This window comes from Armigeres subalbatus, chromosome 2, assembly GCF_024139115.2.
Source record: "Armigeres subalbatus isolate Guangzhou_Male chromosome 2, GZ_Asu_2, whole genome shotgun sequence".
NCBI lineage: Eukaryota > Metazoa > Arthropoda > Insecta > Diptera > Culicidae > Armigeres > Armigeres subalbatus.
The window spans coordinates 328197546-328224609 of record NC_085140.1 but is presented as its reverse complement, the minus strand read 5'-3'; the positions used below and the strand labels follow the sequence as shown (position 1 = coordinate 328224609).

General features: G+C 38.7%; 1 protein-coding gene across 2 annotated transcripts in view; it reads left to right on the top strand.

Annotated features, from left to right (window-relative positions):
- Positions 1 to 952: 952 nt before the first annotated feature.
- The window catches only part of LOC134212724 (dynein intermediate chain 2, ciliary), a 70389-nt gene continuing 44277 nt past the window's right edge, over positions 953 to 27064 (top strand). The window contains exon 1 of one of the 2 annotated variants that reach the window (XM_062690817.1): positions 953 to 1546. In XM_062690817.1, coding sequence (XP_062546801.1) covers positions 1514 to 1546 — 33 coding nt within the window. In that variant the 5' untranslated portion in view covers positions 953 to 1513. Of the gene's footprint in view, positions 1547 to 19693; positions 19931 to 27064 lie in introns of those variants that run through there. The other variant, XM_062690818.1, reaches the window with a different exon arrangement.

Genomic DNA, 27064 nt, shown 5'->3' with positions numbered 1-27064 from the left:
ACATTCACCCAGCAAATTGAAAAAATTCACCACGCGTTTAAATGGGCCACTCACAGTCATACGGTAAGGCGCGAACTGAGCAGCCTGTCAGAGCGACTTGTGAGTGGCTGAATGCGAAATTGAACTGTCGGTGTTTGAAATGATTTTTCAGCTGCACCCAGTCGCACTCACCACGGCGGCGATGAAGGCGACTGCAGATTATACTGAGATCCATGTTTTTCACTGCATTGACTGTGAAATATTTCTACCCTGGTCTAATGAGCGTGTTGTATATATTTGTAAAATATATTGTATTTTAATTTGTATAATATATTGCACAAATTAAAATACAATATTTTGTATTTTTGATATATGTATATATGTATTGCATGGTTTCAGGTCGATTTACTGATCCATATGGCCGCCATATTGAAAATTCAAATTGTTTGAATTTTAATTCTCGAGTTTTCGAGCCATCTTGCATTTCAAAATGGCGACGGACATTAATGTTCAGTCCTACTTAACAAGCACATTCAATAGTCGCTCATTTTGCCATCCATGCCATCTTAATTTGTCGTAAAACACAAATGCTAATTAGAACACTAAGTTGAAAAGTGTGCTATGTTTCATTGAAAACGAAAAAGAAGATAGCCTTTCATTTCATATGGACATAAAATTAGTTTAATATAAAAGGCATCTGCTTTCACAACGACTTCAGCCTTCCATGGCAAGCCATTGACCATGTCAATAAATAGCTAAGTCGATGTGGAAAGAACAGCTAATGGGACACCTTGTGGAAGTTCGTCACTTCGAGAAAAGCTATCAATACATTAACTGCACGCAGTGTAGGAGGTGTTGACAACAGACTTGGCGTCCTTCGTAATCCTCATAAACAAAAATATACGCATAACATTATCAATGACGTCAAGAAATTCTAAAACTTCATCAATGGAACACCGCAGAGCCACCATCCTAGTGCTCCATGACAACAGACAGTCGAAAGCATTCCGCGTGGGGTTGTTTTCTTTCGATAAACAAAACGCCAAGTTCGCGAGCGAGGGGAAATCCATATTCAGTCCGACGCGAAAAAAATACGTTTCTGTTTCTGTGCCATTGTGAAAAATCGATTAAAATTTTCTAAATTTATAGACGCGATTACGGTTAGAAGTTCCGAGCGGGCTGAAAGTGCAGCTCCAATCCGTCACCGGTGACTATTTTAACCGCAGCTTACGCTAATATCCGTTGGTAAATAACGCGAGTGAATCACGAAATTGGGTGCCAAAAATCGTGAACGACGAACCACCGTTGTTGATTGGACGACAAGGGAACGCTAAAACGTTTCTCTGCTGTCGCATTCGATGTCCTTCATAACTAATTAATAAACTGTGAGTGGGGTGCCGCGTTCGTGAATAGGAAAAGGCTTAGATTTTATGCAGCCTAACTAGCAGCAGCGACTCGACAAGGATACTTTCCGTTTAGCTTTGGGCTAATAACAAGACGAACGGATACACGACGGCAAGGACAAGATACCAGGATGCCACTCAAGTCAATGCAACGACGAAACACGGTAGATACCTTCATTCATATACATACCTATAGTTTAATTTTCTTTGGGGATGTTGTTTCCATTTCGTTTATTTTCTCTGGCTGAGTGCTTTCATATAAACTAAATTTATAAATTTAAATTTTACCCTGTCGTTATTGCATGTTTGGAAGGTATTAAGGCTCCTCCGGGTCCAATGCCCTCAAGTTGTGGCGGGGAATGCTTTGAAACGGATGTATCTGGAAGAAGCTACATTAGTGACTGACATAATGCTTGATTTGAGAAATAACAAGATTGATCGATCGGAGGAAGCCTGGAAGCATGTTGTCACCCACCTTTTTTATCAGAGGAGAAAGTTTTGGCTTATTACATAATGGTGGATAGGCTGAAACACGATATAATGGAAGTTTGTTGCTGTTACAACACAAAGGGTTTTTTATTCTGTATTCCACTGAATTCTATTTTGTCCATATAGAACATGAACTTTTATCACCAAAATAAGTATAAGGCTAATGATGTATCTAATGTTTTCAATCGATTATTTTTTGGAGCTACTTATGAGTCTCCATTGGTTCACACGTACATATAGAGATATAGAAGTGCTACTATATAGGAAAAGTTCAAGTAGTTGTTTGAGGTTGTGGCTTTCAGTTTCTAGGGGTAAAAATGGGGCTTTTACCCGATTTTCGGACACATGCATTGTGCCTTTTTCAGGGAATTAACAATACTACGATTCATTTTTAAGGCTAACGCTTATTTGTAACCTTTATTAATCTTGTCGAAGATTTGAATTGACTAGATGCGCCGAAACTTTTCTGGTACACTTGTCTGTTCGGTACCACTTCCTCTTCTATTGCTCGTATCGCGGAGGATAAACAAATACAACCGATGAATGTACTAAGAAGTCTAGCAAAGCAGTGTTGAGCGACTAGCATGCTACACTGGATGATCACTACTTTTCTTTATTATTAGGGAACATCCATTAATTACGTAATGCGAAAATTTACCATTTTCAACCGCCCGCTTCCCCCTTTGTCACACTTTTGTATGGAAGGTCTGAAGTTTTTGTAAGGATCGTCACACTTTTCGCAACCTTGCAGATAGTTGAAAGACTTAAATTTCCACCGTTTGAAGCTAAGCTGTATGCAGGGGAAGCAACATTCCTGCAATTAGTTGAAAAAACCTGGGTGTCCATCCTACGATGAACTGATCGCTGGAAAATCGAGTTAGGGATTGCGTATTAACTCTTCATGAACTGATAAGAAAATTATTTTGAGCTTTTTAGTGGAATGTTTTCACTAACGAGTTTATACAATCCCATTGAATTCCACCACTTAATTGTATCTTGACAGATACGTATTTCGACCTCAAAAGTAAGGCCGTCTTCAGTGTCTCGTACTTGACTCGACTTTGACTCATGAACTATTAACAATGGCAGTGAGAGAAACACACGGCAATTATTGTTACTAAACAAATTCTTTAGCTAGAAATGGTTTTGTAGATAGAGCTAAATCTCGGGTTTGTTGCTTTACTTGTGATATTCTAGAAGCAAGACAAGGATGTGGATAGGGCTCCGATGCATGGCAAAATGGTCCGGGTTCAGCCAAACCGCACCAAGCGGCTTTTTGACTGACTTGTGATATTTTGTTCGCAAAAGGAAAACGGAATGTCAATTCTTGCGTACATTTGGTGTAGGATATCCTCAATTATGGCGCTGAACGTTGTCCGATGAGATTTGTGATTAGTTAAATCTGTTACATGAAAAGGCCAAAAAATTGAAAAATCTTCATTGGCCTTTGGTATGATTTGGCACAACCCTGACCAAATTATCTTCTTCATTGGCATTACATCCCCCACTGAGACATTGCCGCCTCGCAGCTTAGTGTTCATTAAGCATTTCCACAGTTATTAACTGCGAGTTTTCTAAGCCAAGTTACCATTTCTGCATTCGTATATCATGAGGCTAACACAATGATACTTTGATGCCCAGAGAAGTCGAGACAATTTTCAATCCGAAAATTGTCTAGACCGGCACCAGGAATCGATCCCAGCCACCCTCAGTATGGTCTTTCTTTGTAGCCGCGCATCTTACCGCACAGCTAAGGAGGGCCAAAATAATAATACTACGTATTACTATTCTGTTTTCTCAAGCAAGAATTGATTTCCTATTGACAAGAGGCGCGACTTGGGATTTATCTCTGTGAAGGGTCTAAATAGCCGGAATTTGTCATTATGCTCTTGAGAATACAAAACAATAACTGTATCGAAACCTGCTTCACATTGCTTGTGGTTTTCGTGGCCGTGCGGTTAGCGACGTCAATCGACTAGACGCATCCCGAGTAGCACAAGTCAGACGAAAATGGTTGCAGCAACTTTACTGTGACTAAATCTGGTCACATATGAGTTGCAGCAACCTATGTGGAACATGTGTGCTGCTAGGCATGTGCTGTGGAGTGTGGGTTCGATTCCCGCCCCGTAAGGAGAAAACGACATTTACACTACACCCAGTGTAAAGCGAAAAGTTCTCCACTGGTCCACTGGGTGTAGTGTAAATGTCCTGTCCGTTGTCTAATGCTAGATGTTAAGTGTTCAGTCTGAGCGACCTCTGGTCGAAGACGGTGATTCTGTCTTAAAAAAAGTAATGGAGAAATTCGACATGCTTTTGTACACTAAGGATACGGATAACGCTACAATAGATTTAAGCACTGGTCGCAGTGACACATACAAACAGGAAGAAACCCTCCTCCCTCTCAAATCGTTTCGTAATTTATGGATGTTCCCTTAACGAATAGACCAGTACATCTATATCTTTCAAAGTGATATTGCATAAGAAGCGAAAAGTTCACATCAGCGAGCGTTACTGGTACCTTAGTTAGGAAACATTCGGGAGGCAATCCTTGGAGAAATGTTTGAGGAATGTTTGGAGGAACTTCTGAAGTAAATTCTAGAAGGACTGCTGAAGGAATTCTTGGGGAAATTTTTGGAGGAAGTCCTGGAAGAAATCTTGAGAGAACTCATACAATGATTGATAAAGGAACTCCTTGAGAAAAACCCGAATTTTTTTTGAAGGAATTTCTGCATTAAGTATATTGGAAGAATCATATTCATAGATCCGCTCAAATCCCAAGCATTCTCTCACTTCTTGCAACCGGTGACCGGATGATAGCTTCCGGATCTATAGCGCCCGACGACCTGAAGTCGGTGCATTCATTCGCTACGATCTACTCAACTAGTCCGTGGCAGGGGACCTAGCCTAATCTGATTAACCGATTGTCTATGCCCTCGATCCATTCGTCATTTTCTGCTTAACCGTTGAGCTATTCAGCTGCCGCCTTGATCGTGGGCTAATCGGATACTCCACGGCGGTGGATCAATCCTACTCTGACGAGTAGTTTCCTTACGTCGGAAGCCGGATGTGTGCCAAATCGATCCAATGATTGGGGATGGAGATAGCTTTCGCACAGACAAACAGACATAACACTCGTAAAATTTCCATCGTTCACTGATGTACTGGTCAATTCAAAAAATCATTAGTTGGCCAATCGATCACTCGTGGCGCGCGCATCGGATTTGCTCGAGTTTGACATTTGCTCACTACCGCCATCTGGTTTGTGATTTGCCCAACTAACTGAAATCAACAGATGTCGCTAGTGTTTGCACGACGATGATTTTGACGAGTAAATGTTCAATGTGTTATGTCTGTTTGTCTGTGGCTTTCGCTTCAATGGTGCCCCGACAACCCATAGTCGGTGTGTTCACTCGAAACGAGCTACAGTCCCTTCCCGATTTTGGCAACACGACCGGATTTTAATGTTGCCAAAATGGGGATGTTGCCAAAAACGGGAAAAAAATTTCATACAAAATTTCAATTTTTTTTGTTTGCATGATTGAAGCTAAATACTTAGAATATGTACTAAAAAGTATGTGGAATGTGTTTAAGTTATGTACGTGCATCATAATTGACATTTTTGCGATATTATTCATAACTCGGAGATTGTAGTTCAAACAAAATTGAAACAAACTCAAGAAAGGTAATCAAACGATAATGTAACTAATTAGCCAATTTCATAATACAAAAATGAAATTAACAATAGCGTTGGCCACGTCCTTACAAACAAATGTAGTGATAAAAAACGTTTCTATTGTAGTCCATTGAAGTACTGACTTCAATCTGACATCTCATATAAATTTAAGTCCACTAAAAATGCTTGTTTTTATCATAATTCACTATATAAATCAAATAGCGATCCGCCGGATACAAGATGACTAAATGTGCTACAAATTTCTGATTCTTATATAATGAATTTTGATGGAGGCAAACTGTCTTGTGGTCGGTGTGATTAAGAGTAAAGTTCAGTGCACAATTTTCGCTGACATTATGGAAAAAAATAACGCAAGGCATAAGTCGTTCCATTGTTTTAGAAGCACTATGTGCACCTCGCAGTACGAGTGATAGTGTGGCCAAGTGAAAGCTGGAAGACGGACAAACTGGTGCTCGCTGCAGGTCATCGCACTCCAGTTCTCCATGCAATACTTTCATTATTATAACTTTGAAAAGATGGAAGAATCCTACATCAGACTGAAGAGGGAAGCAAAGCGGATCGGATTAGCACGTTGAAGATGAAGTAGACTCAAGAGGAGACAACGGCTATTCACCACGAGCTTGTACTAATGGCGTCAAAATCAAGGTGGATGAAGAATTCATGTGCTTGGGCTCATCAGACAAATTCGGAAACGCAGCGTGGCAGGAAAGCGTACGTAGGGTATCTGTTCCCATATTAATAACAGCCCGTATATTAATCTCAACCGTCGATACACCAAATAAAAAATCAATTTGATTACAATTTCTCACATCGTATGTACACAATAATGAATAGACCTCCTTCTCCAATGTTTGGAATATTATTTAAAATTTCGTTTGAGTAATGATTTAGTTCACAAGACTCAAATTATTAAAAACAAAATTATAAAACACATTCATTTTCATTTTCCTACCTCTGAACTGTTGATTTGATGCACTGCTTGATTGCTACTAGCAGATTCATCTCATTTCACGCCGTTGTTTTCCACTCAATTTCAAGTTAAAACGAATGAATCCTTTCAAAATACACTTCACAACACATAGAGCACATCACAATTTCACTATAAATATAATCATACTTGAAAAACTAACGCGATTTCCCATAGTTTGATATAGGTTTATTCCGAACAACGTCTAAATTATTCTTGTCCGTATTCCAAACTATTTACATGGCTTGGAGCATCGGCAAGGGTTGCCGACCTGGATTTTTATTTCAAAAATGCTTGAATGAACTTTTACTGTGAAATTCAACTCTTATGTTTGTAAAACAAGGTATATCGAAGAGATAAGCTGTGACAAATATAAAATTAAACTGATAAGTTGGAAAACTACAACGAAAACTGGAGTTTTGTATTTATATTTTAACTCAAATACAAAACATTGAATAATTCGGCATCACTGCAATCATATCGTTACGTATACACACAAGTAATAGTGTGCGTATTTTATCTTGGAAACAGTATTATTGATATAGGTACAGGCATAGGATTAACTTTTTTTGAATGTTATTGAAATAGGTGCATGGCAGTGATAATGTTTTTTAGCTGAATACTTCTATAATGTGATAACAATTTCATTTTTGAAGTTACCAAATTGTTATCAATTAAAAATGACGTGAGCCGAGCATAATTATTCTCATGTTTCTTGATTATTGGGTGAGAAATAAATGCATTTCATATGCGCATTGGCTTATTGTTATTGATATAGGAACAGATACCCTACTTATGACTCCAAAAACACTCCGATCGAAAAGAGTTCGCCGCCGTACCTAACTTGTTGCGTTGGAAATTTGTTGCGTTGCAAATTTGCGTCATTTTTAAACAATAAGACTCTTTGAAATAAAATTGTGGCTTATTTTCTATACGGAAATGCAGCAGAAAGACGGATAAAATGATAAAATGACAGTTTCTCGGCTGATACCAGAAAAGAGACGCATAATGAGCAGAACGACTTGATGGCTATACAGCGTATTTAGAAAATTGAATGTGCCAATCACTAGCAATTAAACCTACTGGGATTCCTTGTTCCTGGATCACTCATGCAGTATCGGTTGCATTGTGATGTAAACAGCGGGCTTCGCCTTATAGGTGTTGTACTATGTACAACGGTGTGAGTCAGCCAAAAAATACGACATTCTACGATGGGCTGGTTAGATTAGGGTAGTGTGAATAGGGATATGGAAAACGTGAATAAAAAGAGCAGAAAAATTCCAATAGAAATTGTTTGCAATGAGCGGTGATACGAGTGGTGGTTTATTATTTCAGTGAAAGTGCCCACCAAAGTGCCAAAGGGCCCATAATACGCATATAAACCTTAATGACATTCACTTTTGGTTTTGTTTATCCTATTACATATTAATAAGAAGATTTTAGCTCTAAAAAGCAATAAAAAAAAAATTTTCCGGGTTGTTGCCAAAATCGGGAAGAAAATGTTGCCAAAATCGGGGGTAGACAAAAACGGGTGTTGCCAAAATCGGGATGGGACTGTACTCAAGTAGTCCCCGGTGGTGAATCTCCGAAAATCAATTTTTAATGCCTCCGCTTTTTTCAGCTTCCATTCGCCATTCAGCTCCCGTCTCGATCGCGATCGCGAACTTACTCCTCGACGGATCTTTCTTGTTCCTACGAGGACTCCGCATGTCCGAACCTGTGGCCTGTTAAGAACTAGGTCAAGTCAAAGTTTAACTCTCCACGAAGTCTGCTAATCCAGGCCGACACAATTGGGTCCATCTGACCTCAGTTGAGTTGTCCCACTCCCTTTGCCAATTGGCTACCGTTACTGCTATGTCCATTTAGAATCCGGAATAATAAAATCATTTGTATCTCGTTAACGGATTGACGTACAAAGAAGGTTAATACATCAAAACAAGGGTAATTCAATGTACTTTAAGGAAAAAATATTGATACAAATAATTTATTCTTGTTTATAGTGAAAATTCGCACCTTCTTCTTTATTCCTCTCATCAAAAGTTGCACACCTCCGGAGTCAACTTCCTTGGCACATTTGTTCCACATTTTGGTCATCTGAGTCGCGACCCGAGCTGTTTTTCCACCTTTTCCACTTTTCTTAAGCTTCCGCTTCATTACTGCCCAAAATGTCTCGATGGGCCGAAGCAGGGATTTTGCGGGCAGTTGCGTGGATTTATGTTTTTATCGATGGAATCTTCGTTATTATTGCGGTACCACTGGATGACTTCCCGGCTGTAGTGGTAACTCGCCAAATCTGGCCAAAACTTCACGGGATCTTTATGGGCTTTATGGAAGGTCGACCGCGGTTTTTAAGACATTCCTCCTTGTACAGCTTCGAGACCATCGTCTTATTCGTCACAAACACTTAGGTCTTAGCCCCACAGTTGCATATCCCTTGCCAAAATCATCCGTTTTTTTTTGCAAGTTTGTCCAAAAATCAAACTTAAACTTCGCAGGAACTACTCCTCGTGCCGTCACCATGTAGAATTTCTGGCTAGGAAGCTGTCTGAAATCCATTTTGACGTAGGTTCCATCGTCGATGAGCAGGAATTTCAACGTGGTTGTGCAGACTTTTTTCTCTCCTTTCGGCTTCCATCTGGAATAATTTTTGACACGCTGCACGAAACTTCGTGAAATTTATACCACAGCAAGTGGGCGCCTAGGTAGACAAACCGCTGTGAAAGAATTCTTGCAGCGGTCACTTTCCGTGCCGCTGCAATACAATAAATGATTCCGGATTCTAAATGGACATAGCTTTAGAAGGAATACTTCTGGCATTACCGGTGCCTCTGAAGGCGTAGTACTTCTCAGCTTCCTTGACCACCAATTTGACCACCAAAATACATGCTGATGACGCTCAGGCAGATCAGCCTGATGCGTAACGGGTATGCCAGGATGGCGACATCCGGGCTGGCTTCTACTACCGACTGCCACAGCAACTGCTGGGTGGGCACACAATGGAATTAGGGTTGAGTTGCGTTACTTGCACGGCTTTCTCGTATTTCGGGATAGTAAGTCCACCCATGGTATGGTTGTTTGCCTAGTTTCTGATCGCACATAATGTGCATGATTGTGCTTCATAGCACGTGTGCGCTTTACGGTCATCTTCGCCACACCGACTACATAGGTTACTGCTATCCGGCCATTTGCACGTCCACGATTTTTGTCCCACTTCAAGGCAGCGGAAGCACTTGTCGACTACCGGTAGTTAATAGAGGCTGACTGGACATTAGGGTGGTTCAAAAAATCGATTTTGCTCCACAGTGCTCATTTGATTCTTTACCTTGTTCTGAGTGTCCTCTGAAAATTTGAGGTAATTTGGATTAAAACTGATTTAGCACAAGCCGTTTCAAGTTTGCATGCAAATTAGTATGGGGAAATTTATTTTTTCATTATACTGTTAATGACGTTTCCCCATTAAGCGCAGGTTTAAAGAAAACCTACGTAGCTAAAAGGGATACTCAACAGCTTTCACCCAACGAAAACCGCATGTTGATTAATCGTCCCAATAATTAGTAATCGATTTTAAGACAGGTTGCGAATCTTTAGTCATGATCGTTAAACTTCTTTGAGAGCATCACTGAAATGTGCAGTGCAACATAGTAGCCTGAATTTGTGTGTGCTATCTTTCGCGCCACGAGCAGCAATGTTGCCTGTTGATGAGTTATGCAATTAGCTCCAGAAAACCACGGTATAGATTAAATTCGATTACTAATTATTGGAACGATTAATTGAGATGCGGTTTTCACTGAATGAAAGCTGTTGAGTATTCCTTTTAGCTATGTAGGTTTTCTTTTAACATGCGCTTGATGGGGAAGCGTCATTAACAGTATAATGAAAAAATAAATTTCCCCATACTAATTTGCATGCAAACTTGAAACGGCTTGTGCTAAATCAGTTTTAATCCAAATGAGCTCAAATTTTCAGAGGACACTGAGAACATGGTAAAGAATCAGATGAGCACTGTGGAGCAAAATCGATTTTTTGAACCACCCTACTGGACATACTGACTAGCCCCAACTGTCAGCATTCCAACTTTGATTACCTTGTTGACTTCGGTGTCCATTAACTTCATCTTGGCAATATGGATTCCCTGTAGTCCTTTTTGCAGTCGGATGGACGCCTGTGCTATAACCACTCTATCTTGGTCCTTGATGCTCTAGGCCTAGGCGAACTTATCCGCTGTCGTGACCTAGTCCAGCTGTTTACATCTAAAGGTCACCTCATCGTGTAGAGCCCTCACTTTTACATCCTCACCTAGGGCTCCTGGATTAGCGCTTAATGTGAGGTACCACCCACCTGTGAGCCCATGTTTAGGACAAGGATCATCTCGTCCGCTCTAGTCCGCCTTAGAGGCAAGCTAGAAAAACGCGACGTGCGATGCGTTTTCCCTTATGCTGCGAACCTCTTTAGTGTGGACCGCCAACTTCTCAGCTTTGCGAATTGGCTTAACCATTTAGGGCCAAATTTGTCTAAGCGGTATTACCCAGTAAATTTGATACATATGTTCCATTTGTTTTCGTGATTAATAATGGAGAACTGATAAAACAAGTTGAAAAATATGTTTTTGGGATGTACTAGATTGTCCAAACTGTCCTTGAGTCCGGAACTTGTAATCTACAGTTACCATGCGAGCTTTTTTTCGTTACTATATGCTTGTATATGTATTCAAAAATATTTATAAAATATACCTAAAGATCAAGAGACATGGTCAGATGGTTTTGTGGTATCCTGGGTCATCCAAAGCTTTGAGTACATGAAAAGAGCTTCTAAGCAGCTGTAGATCTCAAATCCCGATCTCAAGGACAGTTTGGATTGCCCAGAATATCTCAAAACTATCTTACCATATTAATTGACCTTCCGGGAGATGTAATGGATATAATTGAATGCATATTGAAGCTTTGAGTATCGAAAAATGATTTTCTTGCAGCTGTAGATTTTAAGTCCTGAATGTTTGGTAGCCTAAGACGTCCAAGTAAGTTAAAAAATAGTTTATTGTACATCACAGTAACTCTACGGATACGTTTGAATAAAAATCTTATTTTGAAACAATACAATCTGCAGCCAATACACCTAAGGACTGTTCAGTTTATAAAGAGGACACGTTGTATTCTCGATGTTTTTTAAACCATCAATCTTTTTAGAAATCTGTTTTTTTTTCGTTGAATATATTATCTGACCTTCTGGACATGATATCCAATTATCAACGAAACAATTCTAACTCAGAAATTTGAGATATTTCTGACAATACCAATTTGTTGGATTCTCAACAGGTAAACCCGTTTATATTCCGTTTTCGGGCTGCCACAGGCTCTAATGTTTCTGGATATCGACAAATAAATGACAGTGTGTTTCTTTCTGATCTTCTTGATGATTTTGTTGACATCACGATTTACATTTTTTATTATAACTGTAAATTTAGCTTATAAAAAATGTGTTGAGAAACTTATGTTTACGCGAAATTCGAGAAGCTTTGACAATAGGCGCCATTTTGTTAGATTTAAATTGTTTTACCTCTTTTCAAAAGTGTCCTCTCAATAAACTGAACAGTCCTTAAAATTTCTCATTCATCGTGTTCATGACATTCTAGGTTGTCGTAGGGCCGTTTAAAAAAAATAGTTTTCTGAGAAAATATTTAGAGGAATATATGAACGTAGAAAAATATTGGAAAAATAGCAACATTAGCAAGCAAGATACATCCATATAAGACATTTAACTTGGGATCAGTACATCTAGAAAATCGCTGGGAAAGTTCTTGGAAAGGCACGCGTTTTTTGCCAAAGCTTTCCAAAAGAACGTGTTGAGAGAACCATAATCACCTATGCTGTACAATCTAAGTTGATTTCAGATCTGTACAAACATTATAACGCTTGATTTTAATTTGAAATTAGAAATTCACCACGGGATCAATTGTATAATCACCTTATCGGCCACAGTTGAGGCACAGACAAACAGACGTAACACTACAGAAATTACCATCGAGCATGATTTCAACGATCCATTTGAATTTAATTGCTTGCACATTTCACAACTAGAGGCGCTACCGTCGTAATCCTTCGAGTTTGACAGGGCCTTCTGGTGATAAGGTCATACGAAACATTGTTTTATGCAAGGTTTTGTGTAACATCCACGTAAGATGGTGATAGAAGAGTTGAACGATGGATTTTTCCAGAAAAATGTTCAGATTGTTACGTCTGTTTGTCTGTGGTTGAGGGCAGAGTTGGCATAGCACACACACGATCCACGCAGAGCACACATCTTCCAACGATTTGTGTGTAGAGCGCTGTTTCTCATTACTGCGAACAAAACCAGCCACTCACTCCCAAGCTCCATGACGCTGCGCGAGAAAAGGTTTGTGTGAGCAACTAAACATTTTATGTGAGAGCTGCTGCGTTGCGAATGGCTGCCTTCGGTTCTGCGTCGTATCTGAGCGGGAGCAAATGATGGCTCAGTGCCGCAGCGCTGCGCGTACACTAGGAATGGGTGTTTTTCGGAAAAATATCGATACTGCCGAATCGATGTTTTTATTGTCGAAAAATCGATGGCGAAAAATATCGGCGTTGAAACATCGATATTCCGATATATCGATACGCCCGAAAAATTAAAAGAACGAGCAAAAAAAAAAAAAAACCAGGGTTAGTTTAGCTTTTTCATTTCAGGTCATCGAATCGCAAATCAAAGTTTCGCTGTTTCGCAGTTTTTAACAGATTGTGCCTAATGTGCTATATTTTTGAATTCAAAAATCGAAATCCGATATCCGCTAGAAAAAATCGATACAGTCAAATATCGAACTTAAAAAATCGATACGAAATATCGATTAATCGAGCGAAAATATCGATTCCCGATATATCGTATCGGTATCGCCCATTCCTAGCGTACACTGCTGAGTGCACTTTTCTGTGCTCTCGCAGTGTTAAAGAAAAAGCTAATGAATCGGCGTGCTAAGTGTAGTATGAGCGTCGATCAATAAGTTGGTTTGCTTGTTTGGTGTCTTTGCCAATGGATTATTTTCGTGAAGATGAAGGTCCCACATATGGGGTGGTTTAAGAAATGTCTTTATAATTCAATGCAGGTAAACGAAATTTGCATTTTTTTTTCTTGAATTAGAAATGAAATGAGAATTATTCTAAACGTTGAAGAAATGGACTTTTGCGCTTTTACTGTTTTTCCGTAAATAATAATTTTGACTTTTGGTTAAAACTAATTTAATTTCAAACGTGACAACAAGGTTGAATGCCGTCAAATTTCCTGGAAGCATAATGTGGAAGCACAATTATTATTTTGTTCTTTTTCTTCTACCGTAATGTGCCCTAATTTCGTGCGCGCCCTAACTTCGCGCATTATAAAATCAATATTTTTTTTTCAATTTTTAGGTATCCGTAAAATTGAAAAATCTGGAGGATATCAAAATATCATTGTTGTTGAATGTTTTTCACGAAAGAATTTGAAAAACAAACTTGGTTTAGTATACCAAATAAAATTATTTCAATTTGGTCCTCCCATCGACCGCCATATTTGCTTGTGCTTAGCACAGAGACGAAGAACATGACCCAAGTAAACAAATGATTTTACTGTACAAAACTGGCTACTTTTTGGAAATATTTGTATCCATTATGCTCAGTTGGATATGTTTATTCATCCTTGCTATTGAAAAGTGTGAAATTTTATGTATTTTGTGTTTATTTAGCCTTTTGCTTTGTGCGCGAAATTAGGCATATGATTTTAATAAAGGTGCCTAATTTCGTTTATTGTTGTTACGTAGTTTCATTTGCCACATTCTAATGAAACAAAAGCAATATAATGCACAGGACAGTTTTACACTGAATAAAACCCGAAGAGTTCATTCACATACGTTTTTAGCGTATAACCACCGACATCGACTAATGCTAATGATGCTAAACTTAAGTCGAGGATAAAACTAGAGCAGGTTTTTCGCTAATGTATATAATATTGAAGATTTCTCGATTAACTTTTCAAAAGGACCTAAGTAACATTTTTTTCATGATTTAATTTGAATAGCGGAATCAACAGAAGAACATGAAAGCTTTTGATTGCAGTACTCAAATTAATTCATGAAAAAAATGTTACTTAGGACCTTTTGAAAAATTAAGCGAGAATTCTTATATAAAACACATATTTGAAGATGTCCTTCTTCTTCTTCTTCTTCTTATTGGCATTACATCCCCACACTGGGACAGAGCCGCCTCGCAGCTTAGTGTTCATTGAGCACTTCCACAGGAGGGCCCCCTGAAGATGTCCTATGTAAGAGATAGCAGAATTTAAGACGTTTATACATGTTGTCTCGAAAATTAAAACCTTTTTAATACACCAGCTAAACATTGATCATACAATGCCTTTTTTTCCTAAAATATGGTTTATATTTAAGAAAAAACGATATATTAAGAATTATGACTTGTATCAACTAAAATTCATGAAGTAAACTCCAGGGTCGAAATATAGTGGCATACCATTTCGACTAAAGAATGGGTCATTGACGGCTGTCTATTTTAAACAATGGATGCATGCTTCTATTTGTCAATTGATTATATTGCATCAAACCAATAACGATATTCAATTCCAAACATGAGCGAAGTTAGGAACACTTTTGCGCGAAATTAGGAACTATTCTATTTTCATGCGCGAAATAAGGAACATACAACGGTCTTAGATTCATACCGCATTTTTTAAAAATAGCAGCCAAATTTGCAAGTAACATTTTTTTTGAGAAACTAGAATCCTTCTACTATACGATGCAGTAGTAAATGTTCCCAAATGGCCACTACATGTTTTTCAATGAACGTTTTAACTTTGCCATATCTTAACTACGCGAAATTGGGGTACTTCACGGTATATAGAAACGAGTTGATCTGCGTTCGTATCGTTCGTATCCGCAAAATGGCTAGATGGATTTTCTCTATTCCATCTGTTCTGTTAGTTATAACCTCCGATAGATCAACTGCACAACCTACTATTTTACGATAACATTCTCTCGAGAATGATAAAACAATTAAACTTGTCATCATATCGCAAAATCTGTTAAAGAATTAATGCGATACTTGGTTTAACCAAGTTGGTTAATTTAACCCTCTCGCGCATGTGAGGGTTTGTTAATTTTTCTATGTGAACTATCACACTTCTCACAACCTTCCTATTCACCAAAGGCTTGATTATTATATTACTGAACGCCACTACGCATTCGTAAGTACATTACGATAGCCACGATACGCACGCACACGATAGCTAATTAAGGATAGCCACGATACGCATTCGTAAGTACAATCGTGGCTATCCTTAATTACACGTAGGTCCCAATTCTGCCGATTTTTAGTAGAATTTCATTGAATAATAATGAATAATAACAATAATGTTGTTCACTTACGCATGCATGGGGGTTATTTGAAATATTTTCCTCTATATGAGTTTAAAAAAAAGTTCACAGAATCAGGCCCTGTGTGCGCAAAATAAGGTACTTCTGCGGTAATGTTTTATTAGCTCAAAATATCATGCGGTATTGAGCTTAATCTAGAATTAAAAAACACAATAATAAAGTATAAAAAAAATCAAAATATCACGCAACGCTTTCTGCACCCTATTTACTTGATTCTTTGAGGAATTATTATTCCCTAACGGAACCGCAAATCAACTCAATTTTGGGTTCATTTCATTTGAATCTGCCTTCACAGTGGAAAAAAGCCAAATTTAAGTAAAATGCAAAAAATCGGAGAGTACCAACTTTGCCCACCACAACCCACCACAAGGTTTTATCAATTCAAATTTATATTATTTTACTTTCGACATGAGCTTGAACCTCTAAGGGTTCGTTCACAAATTACGTAAGGCTAAATTAGGCAATTTTTGACCACCCTTCGTAACACTTTTTGTCAACACTCACTTAGATTTCATTTTTTGTATGAATCGTAATGCTCGGTGTGATCTCTCCCCTTATCCCCTCTCGCGTTACGTAATTTGTGAACAGCTCCTAATGGCTAAAGTCTTTTAACCGTGTAACACCAAATCCACCATTTTGTAGCTTATTTAACTTCCATTCCTATATAACATTTCATTATCGCAGTGACTTCATTAGACATTTTCCGTCTTCTGCAATGAACGAACTCTACTCTTTATCTCAAACATAGCTAAGCGCAGTGTGATCTGCGTACGCTGCTCTGCGCACTCAGCGCTGCGCGCTAAACTGTGCTCTTATTTTATTTTATCTGCTGTGCGTGGATTTTTGGCTCCTCTCACTTTTGCTTTCGCACACATTCGATGCGAACTGTGTGGAATAGCCGGGATCGTGCGTATCGTTTGAGTGGAGAAACATAACAGCGCGCACTCCCTCTCTCACTGAAAGTAACTGTGTGCTGTGCGCGAAATCTCTTGCTCTTGATATGCACTGGGGAGTATGCCATCTCTGGTTGAGGACTATGATCAGTTAAACTGTAAAGGGCACTGCCGAATTGGGCTCCCGAAATATAGCATGATGGCCGCTACTCCACTTCGCTCCCCAATGTCTCCTTTTATGTTGAAATACTAACGAGTTCCAAATCTTGTCACTGCAGCAATTGATTGAGCTCAATATTCACTATCTGTAGTTTTGATGATACTAGGGTAATTGATCCAATAGTCGTGGGTGTTCCTATAGTTGCGTTGCGGTAGTGTAGTTTTTGCCAAATATACGCAATGAACGCAGCAACCCATATTGTGTATCAATTAGTTGACTTGTCATTACATGAAAGAGATTGAAACAGTTTTAGATTTTCTAAAAAAACGATAAAATATCACTGAAATACTTTAATTTATTCTTAGCTTTGTATTAATAGTTGCGGTAGTATTCCTACAGTTGCAAGTCCCGTATAAAAACAAAAATATACAAGATCAGCTTTCGAATGCACCATTTAGGTGAGCGAAATAAACTATAGTTTCTGTGCAAGAGAACGAACAGTGGTGGAACGTTATTCGCTCCTCCACTGTTGGGTCATTTACCCTAGACCTAACCGAAGTCGTCGACCAGGTTAGTTACAGCAATATGGTGGAAATGCGCTGCTGGGAAATTAGAGAGCCTTCTATTTTTATATGCCTAGGTATTATTATATTTTCTAACTTTGGAAAACTCTAGCAGCAAAAGAAAATTTTGGCAACGAAATTAATTTGCTATCATCTATATGCGTTGACTTCTTCTTCTTCTTATTGGCATTACATCCCTACACTGGGACTGTTACGCGCGCGAATTGCCTCCCTGTGCGAAGGTCCAGGGTGAACGAGACTTTCCTTACACGCAACGGGGTATTAGCAAAAGACTTGTGCCGAAGCGGACCAACTCTAATAGATTTCACTCGGACTTCTCGATCCTTGCTAGTTGCCTTGCTCTGAAAGCCTATGCGATGGAATCAAGAAGAGAGTTTCATCTATTCGAGACTGAACTACCATGTGGAAATACTTTCCTTCCTAATCTTCCCGCTAGTATACTTTGCTCAGAAAGTCTATGCTGCAGAAGAGTGGAAATCAGTCTTTCCTTACTGGATGCCAGGGATTTTTTCGGTCTTAACCGACAGACAGCCGTCTTTAGACTAAAACGAAAACTTCAATCTTTATTGATACTGCAGGGTATATATACATAATTTTTGCTTATTCTACATTTTACAATTTTTGGTTATTGCCGTTCTGTCCGCGCCCATCAATCCGCCGTATGGGCTTGATGCGCGCGTTCAGAACGTGGTGCTGCTGAGTCTAGCACAAACAAATCGCCCTGACCTATGCTGGAAGTGCACTGCACTGCGGCGCACACGTAATTAATTATGTGCGGACGGGTCGCTTGGTGAATCATTTTCAGTGTTTTGGGTACATCGGCGCGCGCCAGCGCCGATCGTTTGGGATCAAATTCTGTTGTGATTTTCGCGTCGGTAACAGGGACAGAGCCGCCTCACAGCTTAGTGTTCATTAAGCACTTCCACAGTTATTAACTGCGAGGTTTCTAAGCCAAGTTACCATTTTTGCATTCGTATATCATGAGGCTAACACGATGATACTTTTATGCCCAGGGAAGTCGAGACAATTTCCAATCCGAAAACTGCCTAGACCGGCACCGGAAATCGAACCCAGCCACCCTCAGCATGGTCTTGCTTTGAAGCCGCGCATCTTACCGCACGGCTAAGGAGGGCCCCTTGACTTTATGCGTTGACTACTTCGAGGTAATCGATGGTTCGTTATTTTGGTTTTATTGGTAAAAACATCGAAAAAGTTAAGGAGTGCATATTGGTCTATTCTGACCTATGCCGTATTTGTGCTATGCTTATTGAGTCCATTAAATTTTATTCTATTATTTCAGAATTTATTAAATTTTGGTATTGCCCTCTAATTTAGAATAGACAAAAATCTGCATGAGCCTCAAACCCAATACTCAACAATTTGCGCTGGTACGTTTTCTCCTGTTTCTGTTAATATTTTTATAGCAGGATTGCAGGGACAAGTATAATGAATACTTTACCAAGGTTTCATGCTGTGAAACATTTATCAACGCGATGTCAACACTATAGTCAGGTTTTCATCTGAGTATGTATCTTCTCTTCGTGCCAACTAACAGTTTGCGTCTGCCATTATTATTGTCACAATCATTATGCCATACCGGTACACCTACTTCAACAAACAGCCTTCGAAGATCCATATATTTCGAGACGAATTTGATATTGGCGTTTATCCAACTCACAGAAAAAAGGAACCAAAATAACCTAGTACCTGGGTATGGAAATGTCTTGCCGATGGAGCCAGCCTACGGCATGCTCCAAACCTGCCAAAATAAATCCTCCAGTTTTGGCAAATTGATTACGCTCCGGAGGTAGCGTGGGGGCGAGAGTGGTGGAAAAATAACAATTTTATGGCCTATTATATCGCAATTCATGAACGGTTGTCGGTACCCAAATTCCGTCCAGTCCTTGGGTGCGCGGTTTCCCGTTTGATGCGGTCCGGACGGAAAGGAATCCATCTACGGTGGTCCAATTTTAGGAATCGCTTGAACACTAATGAATGACGCTCGAAGCACATAAAGCTAACCGTGGTGGGATACGGGGCTGGATTAGTACCCTGGTTCGTTTCTTCAGTTATTTTCTGCTTTCGCTAACGGTCGGTATGATCGCGAAATAGTTGTAGCTCGTGTTGTTGTTTTTAGTTTTTTTGGAAGGGGAAAAGTTTTCATTTGCTGTACTCATTGGCGCACGAGTATTTCGAACAGGGAAAACGGAAGATAAATGCCGTGAATTAAGAAGTGGTATTGAAATTAATTTTTAGTTTTGAATAGGAACGATAACTTACGGACCTGTGCCGTCGTATTCGTGCTTGTGTCGTGTATCTTGGTGAGATTGCAAAGTAAGTTCATACTTCTTGGGACCAATTCGTGCGAAGAACATCATTTTGCAAAAAGTTTGTAAATAGTTTGGCCATGGCATGGCGTTGCTCGTGATAGGGTATTTGTTAGAATAGACAAAAATAAGCATCATAAAAATGGATATCGAAGCAACTGATTTATATCACGTATAAATGAATTATTTTGTGTTTCTTTATTTTGAATACGAGGATCGTTGTTATTTTCAAATAAAACATCTACTTTTTTGCACATCATATGATAAAGAGAGATGTCGGATTAACCGTTCCGGGAAGACTTTTCTAATGCTTGACTTCGACGTACAAACATCATGATGAGCAATCATGCGTCTCCTTACATGCGTGTTAGATATTGGTGTGTGTATAGCGAATCAAAACAAAGGCATTTAAAGATTCTCCCAAACACATGCAACGTCACAATCGCGACGCGTTTCTATCGCTTGGCGATTGCGATTATGTTGCTGATGGCGACTATGGAAGCGTAGATGGAACATTGCTGGCAGCGACCCAACGATAGAATCGCTACGACTGGTTGCAGCTGTCCCGGCGAATTAATCGTTTAGGTCTGGAGGAGCCTGAAATGAAAAATAAGTATTTCCGGAATAGCTTGGGCGACATCTCCAATTTGTTATATGTTATGTGGAATTAAAAAAATCATTCGAATAAAAATATACGAACTAGTAGTCGTCGAAGTCAGCACGTAAATAGCTGTGCATGACTGCATGATGTACTTCGTTTACCTGAAGAACTAAAACTGACCCAATTGAGCGGTCCTTAGCCTCTTGCCAACGAACTCCTTTCCCTACCTTGTCGTGGTGCCGGCAGGGGTTCAAGTAGTCTTAGGGTAGGGGTAGAACGGATAGAGAAAACTGTTATCACGAAAATTTCCAAGACCGGCTCCTTAAGCATGGTCTTGCTTTGTAGCCGCGCATCTTGCCGCACGTTTAAGGAACGCCCCTAATTTCATAATGAGAAAATGTGCGGGTTGAGGAACAAAGGTCAAAATTATCGTAGGAAATTTATAGGCAGAGGAGTTTAGACACACACACATACTTGCACATCGCCATAGATGGACACTCGAATACGCATCACTCGAAGAATCCAAAAACTTGCAAGTCCTTCTTGAGCATCGATCAATTCTTTTGAACGTAGGACCACCTTACTTATGAGCGTTTTGTCTCAATATTGACCAGCAGGCATTGTCCATATGTGCATATTGCTGACCAAAAACTATAAAAAAATGATACCAGGCCAATTGCTTTTCATTTATTTGAACATGACTGCAAGCATATGGGATCAATGAGATGAAAAACCAAACCAGTTGCTTGCCATAGAAAATACACAATGGTTGTATTTGTATATGTGTATTCATTGACCGACGCAGAGACGTATGTCATCATGTTGGGTATTATAGAATATTTACTACTGGAATTCCAAGATGGCTTTATCCAGATGTCTAGAAAGCGAAGTTTGAATAGAGCATTAGAGAATCTTCAACGAACAGCTCAAAATAAATCAAACCATTGGGCTACAACCTTCTAGACATTAAGCTTGCCACGTCACTTCTTGTACCAAAATCTAATTCCTGTCAGAATGAAGTAGTAAAGTTGTACTTTCTTCCAATTGCTGCTACTCATGCAGTCGGTTATATCCAATGTAAGGGGAAAGTTGGTTGTCGAGCAAAAACTTACCACAAGTATCAGTAGGTTCTGCTGGCAGAGAAGTCACCGGGAAAAGGTTCACAATTTCCAGGCTCCATCAAGATGAACTTGAACAAATATTTATTATGTTAAATGGACGGGAAAAGACATTTGCATCGTGACCAAAACCATTTACCCACTGCTGGTGCGGTACGATATTCACAAATGTTGGCCAGAGAGTTTGCCGTTCAGATGCGGGTGCCCGGGTTCCAAAGGCCAAGAAGAGGGATGGTTCTGTTCTGTCCACAGTAGTCTAGTTGAAATATGGCGATAGTTTGTGGCACCAGAATGGAGAAAGTTTTGCACTTTGTATACGTGCACGTGGGTGCGCTTTGAAGATTGTGGGACAAGCACAAGTAGCTATTCGAGAAACCTCGGCTGATATAATTTGATTTTATTTATTCATCATACTGAGTATGAACACAAAAACCGGTCAATTAGTAGTTGCATTTTGATGAAATGGGCGTACCACGTCTTATTACGGTCAGCTATGATTAATTAGTTGGGATGTTGTGTTGGTAACCGGTTCTTGATAAATAGAGAAGGTGAAGATGTAGAATTGCATACTTAAACGACAGCATTGTCTATTTTATTATTCCTCTTTAATTAGAAACATTTTCCTCCTACTTTGGCTATGCTGGTTTGTTAAGTTATGGAATTTATTATAAATATAGCAACCTTTGCAGACAAATAAAAATTTATTTTATCCATCTATTGGTGGTACTGATTTTTTCGTTATTCTCTAAGATAAGAACCTATGCACAAATATGATGTGTTTGGTGAAAATCATGAACTTCGGAGATTTTTTTTGCATCGAGTCTTCATGAACGTTTGTAATAGTCATTTAATCTAAAGATTGCACAATCCTCATTTATGAAAAAATCGCTTTTCCGGGAAGAAAAACAGCCTGAAGAATGATAACCGTTTTCACTCATTTCGATTGCTGTGAAAAGTTGATTTGCTCGTTTTCTTCTACCATAAGTATAAATCATCTGAAAAGTTTCTAAACTATAAAGAACTAGCAATATCCGGTTGTTAGGCCAGTAAAGGGGCAAAGAGCTCTTTTATTGAACTGGGGATGATAGAAGAGAGACTTCACTCCAAAGATGCCGACGATTATACCCAAAAGAATGCCACCATAGTGATCATCCCGATCTTGGCGAATAATGTTAAAATCGTGGAAGTTGATTTCATCTTCACAAGAAAGCCTTGTTTCACAAAGTGTAAATATATAACAATCAGAATTGCGAATCAAAAACTTGAACACGTTGATTTTATTTTTTAGACAATGGAAGTTCCATAACACAGTGATCGTTCTATATTGGCCATATTATCCATAGAAAGATACGATTTCTGCAAGAAGGGGCCATACATTTTCAGCAAAAACTGAAAGAATAAAAATGCAAAAAAAAATTGCAAAAAAATCTCCAGGAAATTCAGAAGAATGTCCCTAAGAAGTTTAGAGTAATTTGCCAAGGATATTCCGAAGAATTTTCCATGTGGGTCACGGAGAACTTCCCAAAAGTGTTTCGAAGAATAGTTAGCTAAAGGAAATTCCGAAGAATTTCCCAAAAACATTCTAAAGCACTTATCTAGGAAATAATGAAGAACTTCTGGTGCAGAATCTTTCGAAGAAAACACAAAAAATACTGCCACGCCATTGACCGTCGCCGCCGGCTAACGTGATGTCGAAAATGCTGCACAGTGGCTAAAATCGTGTTTTTATCGCGTTTTTTTAATAGTACCTTTATTATGTGATTTAGCGTAATGGCATCTTCGAGTCATTTTATCAGCAAGTCGACGCGCTTCTTTGGAGGTATTCAGCCTTACCCTAAAAGTGAGATGAAAAATTATTTTTTTCCACTTTACAACATGGAAGGTATATGTCTTCGGGAGAGTTGTAGAAAAAGTTATCCTGAAAAACTTTGTTGAAGACATCAAGTTCGTAATTTCATTACTTTTGGAGATTTATTGCATTTTATGCCAACAAGTTTTGAATAAATATTGCATACAATCTTATGGAGACGCATGGTGCATTGGTTCTTCTACTCCTTGTGGTGGGTGATTGATTTCTACCTTGCAAAGTAGGAAATGGTTTTTGATGAAACATTACTTACATTCGCTTACAACTCTACAGTTCAGGTATTACTTTAAAGTTCATTACTTGTATGCGTATGAGATTGACTGTCACAATTCGCCCGGTGTCAAGTAGCAGTTAAATCAAATATGACTAAAATCCAATAAATCTGTTATAACAACGGCATATTTTAATATTATCTAAAACTTTCTAGAACATGAAAAAATGTAGAAATGATAATGAAAAGGATATTTTTAACGGGTTGTCAGCATAAAACGTAAAAAATCTCCAAAAGTAACGGAATTACGAACGTTTTGTCTTCGACAGAGTTTTTCAGGATAACTTTTTCTATAAGTTTTATGAAGAATCAAACCTTATATGTTGTGAAGTGGAAAAAATAAATTTTTGATCTCATTTTTAGGGTGATTGATCAATAGCTGAATACCTCCAAAAAAGCGCATTAACTTACTGATAAAATGACTCGAAGACACCATTAGGGTAAATTGCATAATAAAGGTACTATTAAATAATATTCTAGGATCAAATCATATCGCAGCCATACAATACACGAAAGACCACCACCTTGCCATAGCCCTTGATGAGTTTTTTATGTTCTTACATCTTCTTCTTCTTCTTCTTCTTCTTATTCTTCTTCTTCTCCTTCTTATTGGCATTACATCTGTCCAGAGCCGGCCACTGGAACAGAGCCGCCTCGCAGCTTAGTGTTCAATAAGCACTTCCACAATTATTAACCGCGAGGTTTCTAAGCCAGGTTGACATTTTTGCATTCGTAGATTATGAGGCTAGCACGATGATACTTTTATGCCCAGGGAAGTCGAGACAATTTCCAATCCGAAAATTGTCTAGACCGGCACCGGGAATCGAACCCAGCCACCCTCAGCATGGTCTTGCTTTGTAGCCGTGAGTCTTACCGCACGGCTAAGGAGGGTCCTGTTCCTACATATTACAAAATTAACCGTTTTTACACCTATAAACATTTTCCACTGGTACTTATTTTAACAAACTTGGTCAACCTACCTCAGCCCTGGGGTTGGTTGGCCGATTTTTCAAGCCGCACTTTTTCAGGATTTGTCCATAAAGCTCTCGTATCATAACAATAGTAATAGCTAAAACTTGGTGTCTTTGACAAAAAATAACATTAAATTACTCTTCAATTTTGCCAAAGACATCATATTTAAAAACCATTGATTGAAAGTTAGTTAGATTTTGTGGCGAAATGTTGATCCAACATGCTTTATAAGGCTTTGGAACAGAATGTCGAAAGACAAAAGGTCGAAGGACAAAAGGTCGACGGACAAATGGTCGAAGAGACAAAAGGTCGATGGCATAAAAGGTCGAAGAGACAAAAGGTCGATGGCACAAAAGGTCGAAGGGACAAAAGGTCGAAAGGACAAAAGGTCAAGGGGACAAAACGTCGACGGGACAAAAGGTCGAAGGGACAAAAGGTCGAAGCGACAAAAAGTCGAATGGACAAAATTTAAAAATCTTTAATTATGTATACATGAAAAATACTAAATATCACAAGTTTGAAAACATATTTCTGAAGAAAAGTCTAGCTTATTACATTTCTCAGGGATTTCTCCTTCTTTATTTCATGGGCAGTTCTTTAACCAATTTACAGTGAATATACAGCAGCCAGAGCGAGCATTGTATGATTTTGATTAGTTCTCGGGACGATGAAGCTGAATAATTAGTACTTGTTAGATCTTGTAACACGTGTAGCGTCAAGTGTATGTTTGAGTGATATACGTTGGTTTTGGTATCTTTGAATCAGTGTCGTATAATAAATTATTTCGCCAACGCGACTTCCTTTACATTACATTCCGATGTCGATCATGGAGATACAGAAGATTGTCAGTCTCTTGTATAAATGTGTGTCAAATTCATTTTCCACTTCTCATCATGTATTAGATGGGGATGTTATTGGTTTTAATTCATCGTGACGTCGTTATTGGTTTTGAATAAGAAATAAACACAGAAGCATGTACACAAAGACTGGCCTTAAGCCGTACAAAACAGTTTACATTATGCACATTATTCGGTGATTCAACAGTACGAATTATTTTAATTAACACTAAAACCATTGGCGTAACTACAGGGGGGCTATAACCCCACCTAGAATCAAGTTAGCCCTTCCTAGAATTCCTACGACTTTGCATGAGTATGGCACATATCTAGCGCTCTGATCATATCTGGGCGTAACTGCAAATAATGAAATCTTATCATCTCTCTCTACAGTGAGTTGAATATATTTTATCATGTTTTCTAACTTCGAAAGATTTATATATCTTGGGTTAGGAATGCTAAACACGAAGGATATTACACTTCCTTTATTCTCAGCCGGTTGTATGACAAAAGGTCGAAGGTCAAAAGGTCGAAGGACAAAAGGTCGAAGGTCAAAAGATCGAAAGGACAAAAGGGCGAAGGGTCAAAAGGTCGAAGGGACAAAAGGTCGAAACAAAAAATCTGAGTCAAAAGGTCGAAAGGACAAAAGTTCGAAAGAACAAAAGGTTGAAAGGACAAAAGGTCGAAGGGTCAAAAGGTCGAAACAAAATTTGAGCCAAAAGGTCGAAGGACAAAATGTCGAAGGTCAAAAGGTCGATGATCAAAAGGTCGAAGGTCAAAATGTCGAAAGGACAAAAGGTCGAAACAAAAAAAGTCTGAGCCAAGAGGTCAAAAGGTCGAAAGGTCGAAAGGTCAAATGTCGAAACAAAAAAATCTGAGCCAAAAGGTCGAATGTCAAAAGGTCGAAAGGTCAAAAGGTTGAAAGTAAAAACGTCGAAGGACAAAAGGTCGAAAGAATAAAGGTCGAAAGACAAAGGGTCGAAAGTTGAAAAAAAATTGAAAGAACTAAAGATAGAAATTGCGGCTGTTGGACAAAATGTCGAAGGTCGAAAAAATTGCGCAAAACGTCGAGTGTTGATCAAACATTCCTTTGCACATTTATGTTTTACCTGATATTTCATTGTTGAATTTTTCCTTCTTTTAGTCATAGGCCGTTCTTTCTTGATTCACATATTTATATTTATTTGTGTTTCGTTTCGATTATATTTTATTGATAAATTTTTCCTTCTTTTAATCAAAGGCTTGTCATTCGAGTTTCGCACATGAATATTTATTTGTGTTTAACCTTATTTTCATTGTTGATTCTTTTCATTCTTTTATTCATAACCTTTTCTTTCGAGTTTCGCATTTTTCTACCGCATATAAAATACAAACACTTGAAAACATTTGGTTCTAGAATTTTCTTTTTGTTGAAACATAGGGTATTCTTATTTTTATCAAAGTATTGCTAAGCTTTATTAACTTCAATTGTAATTC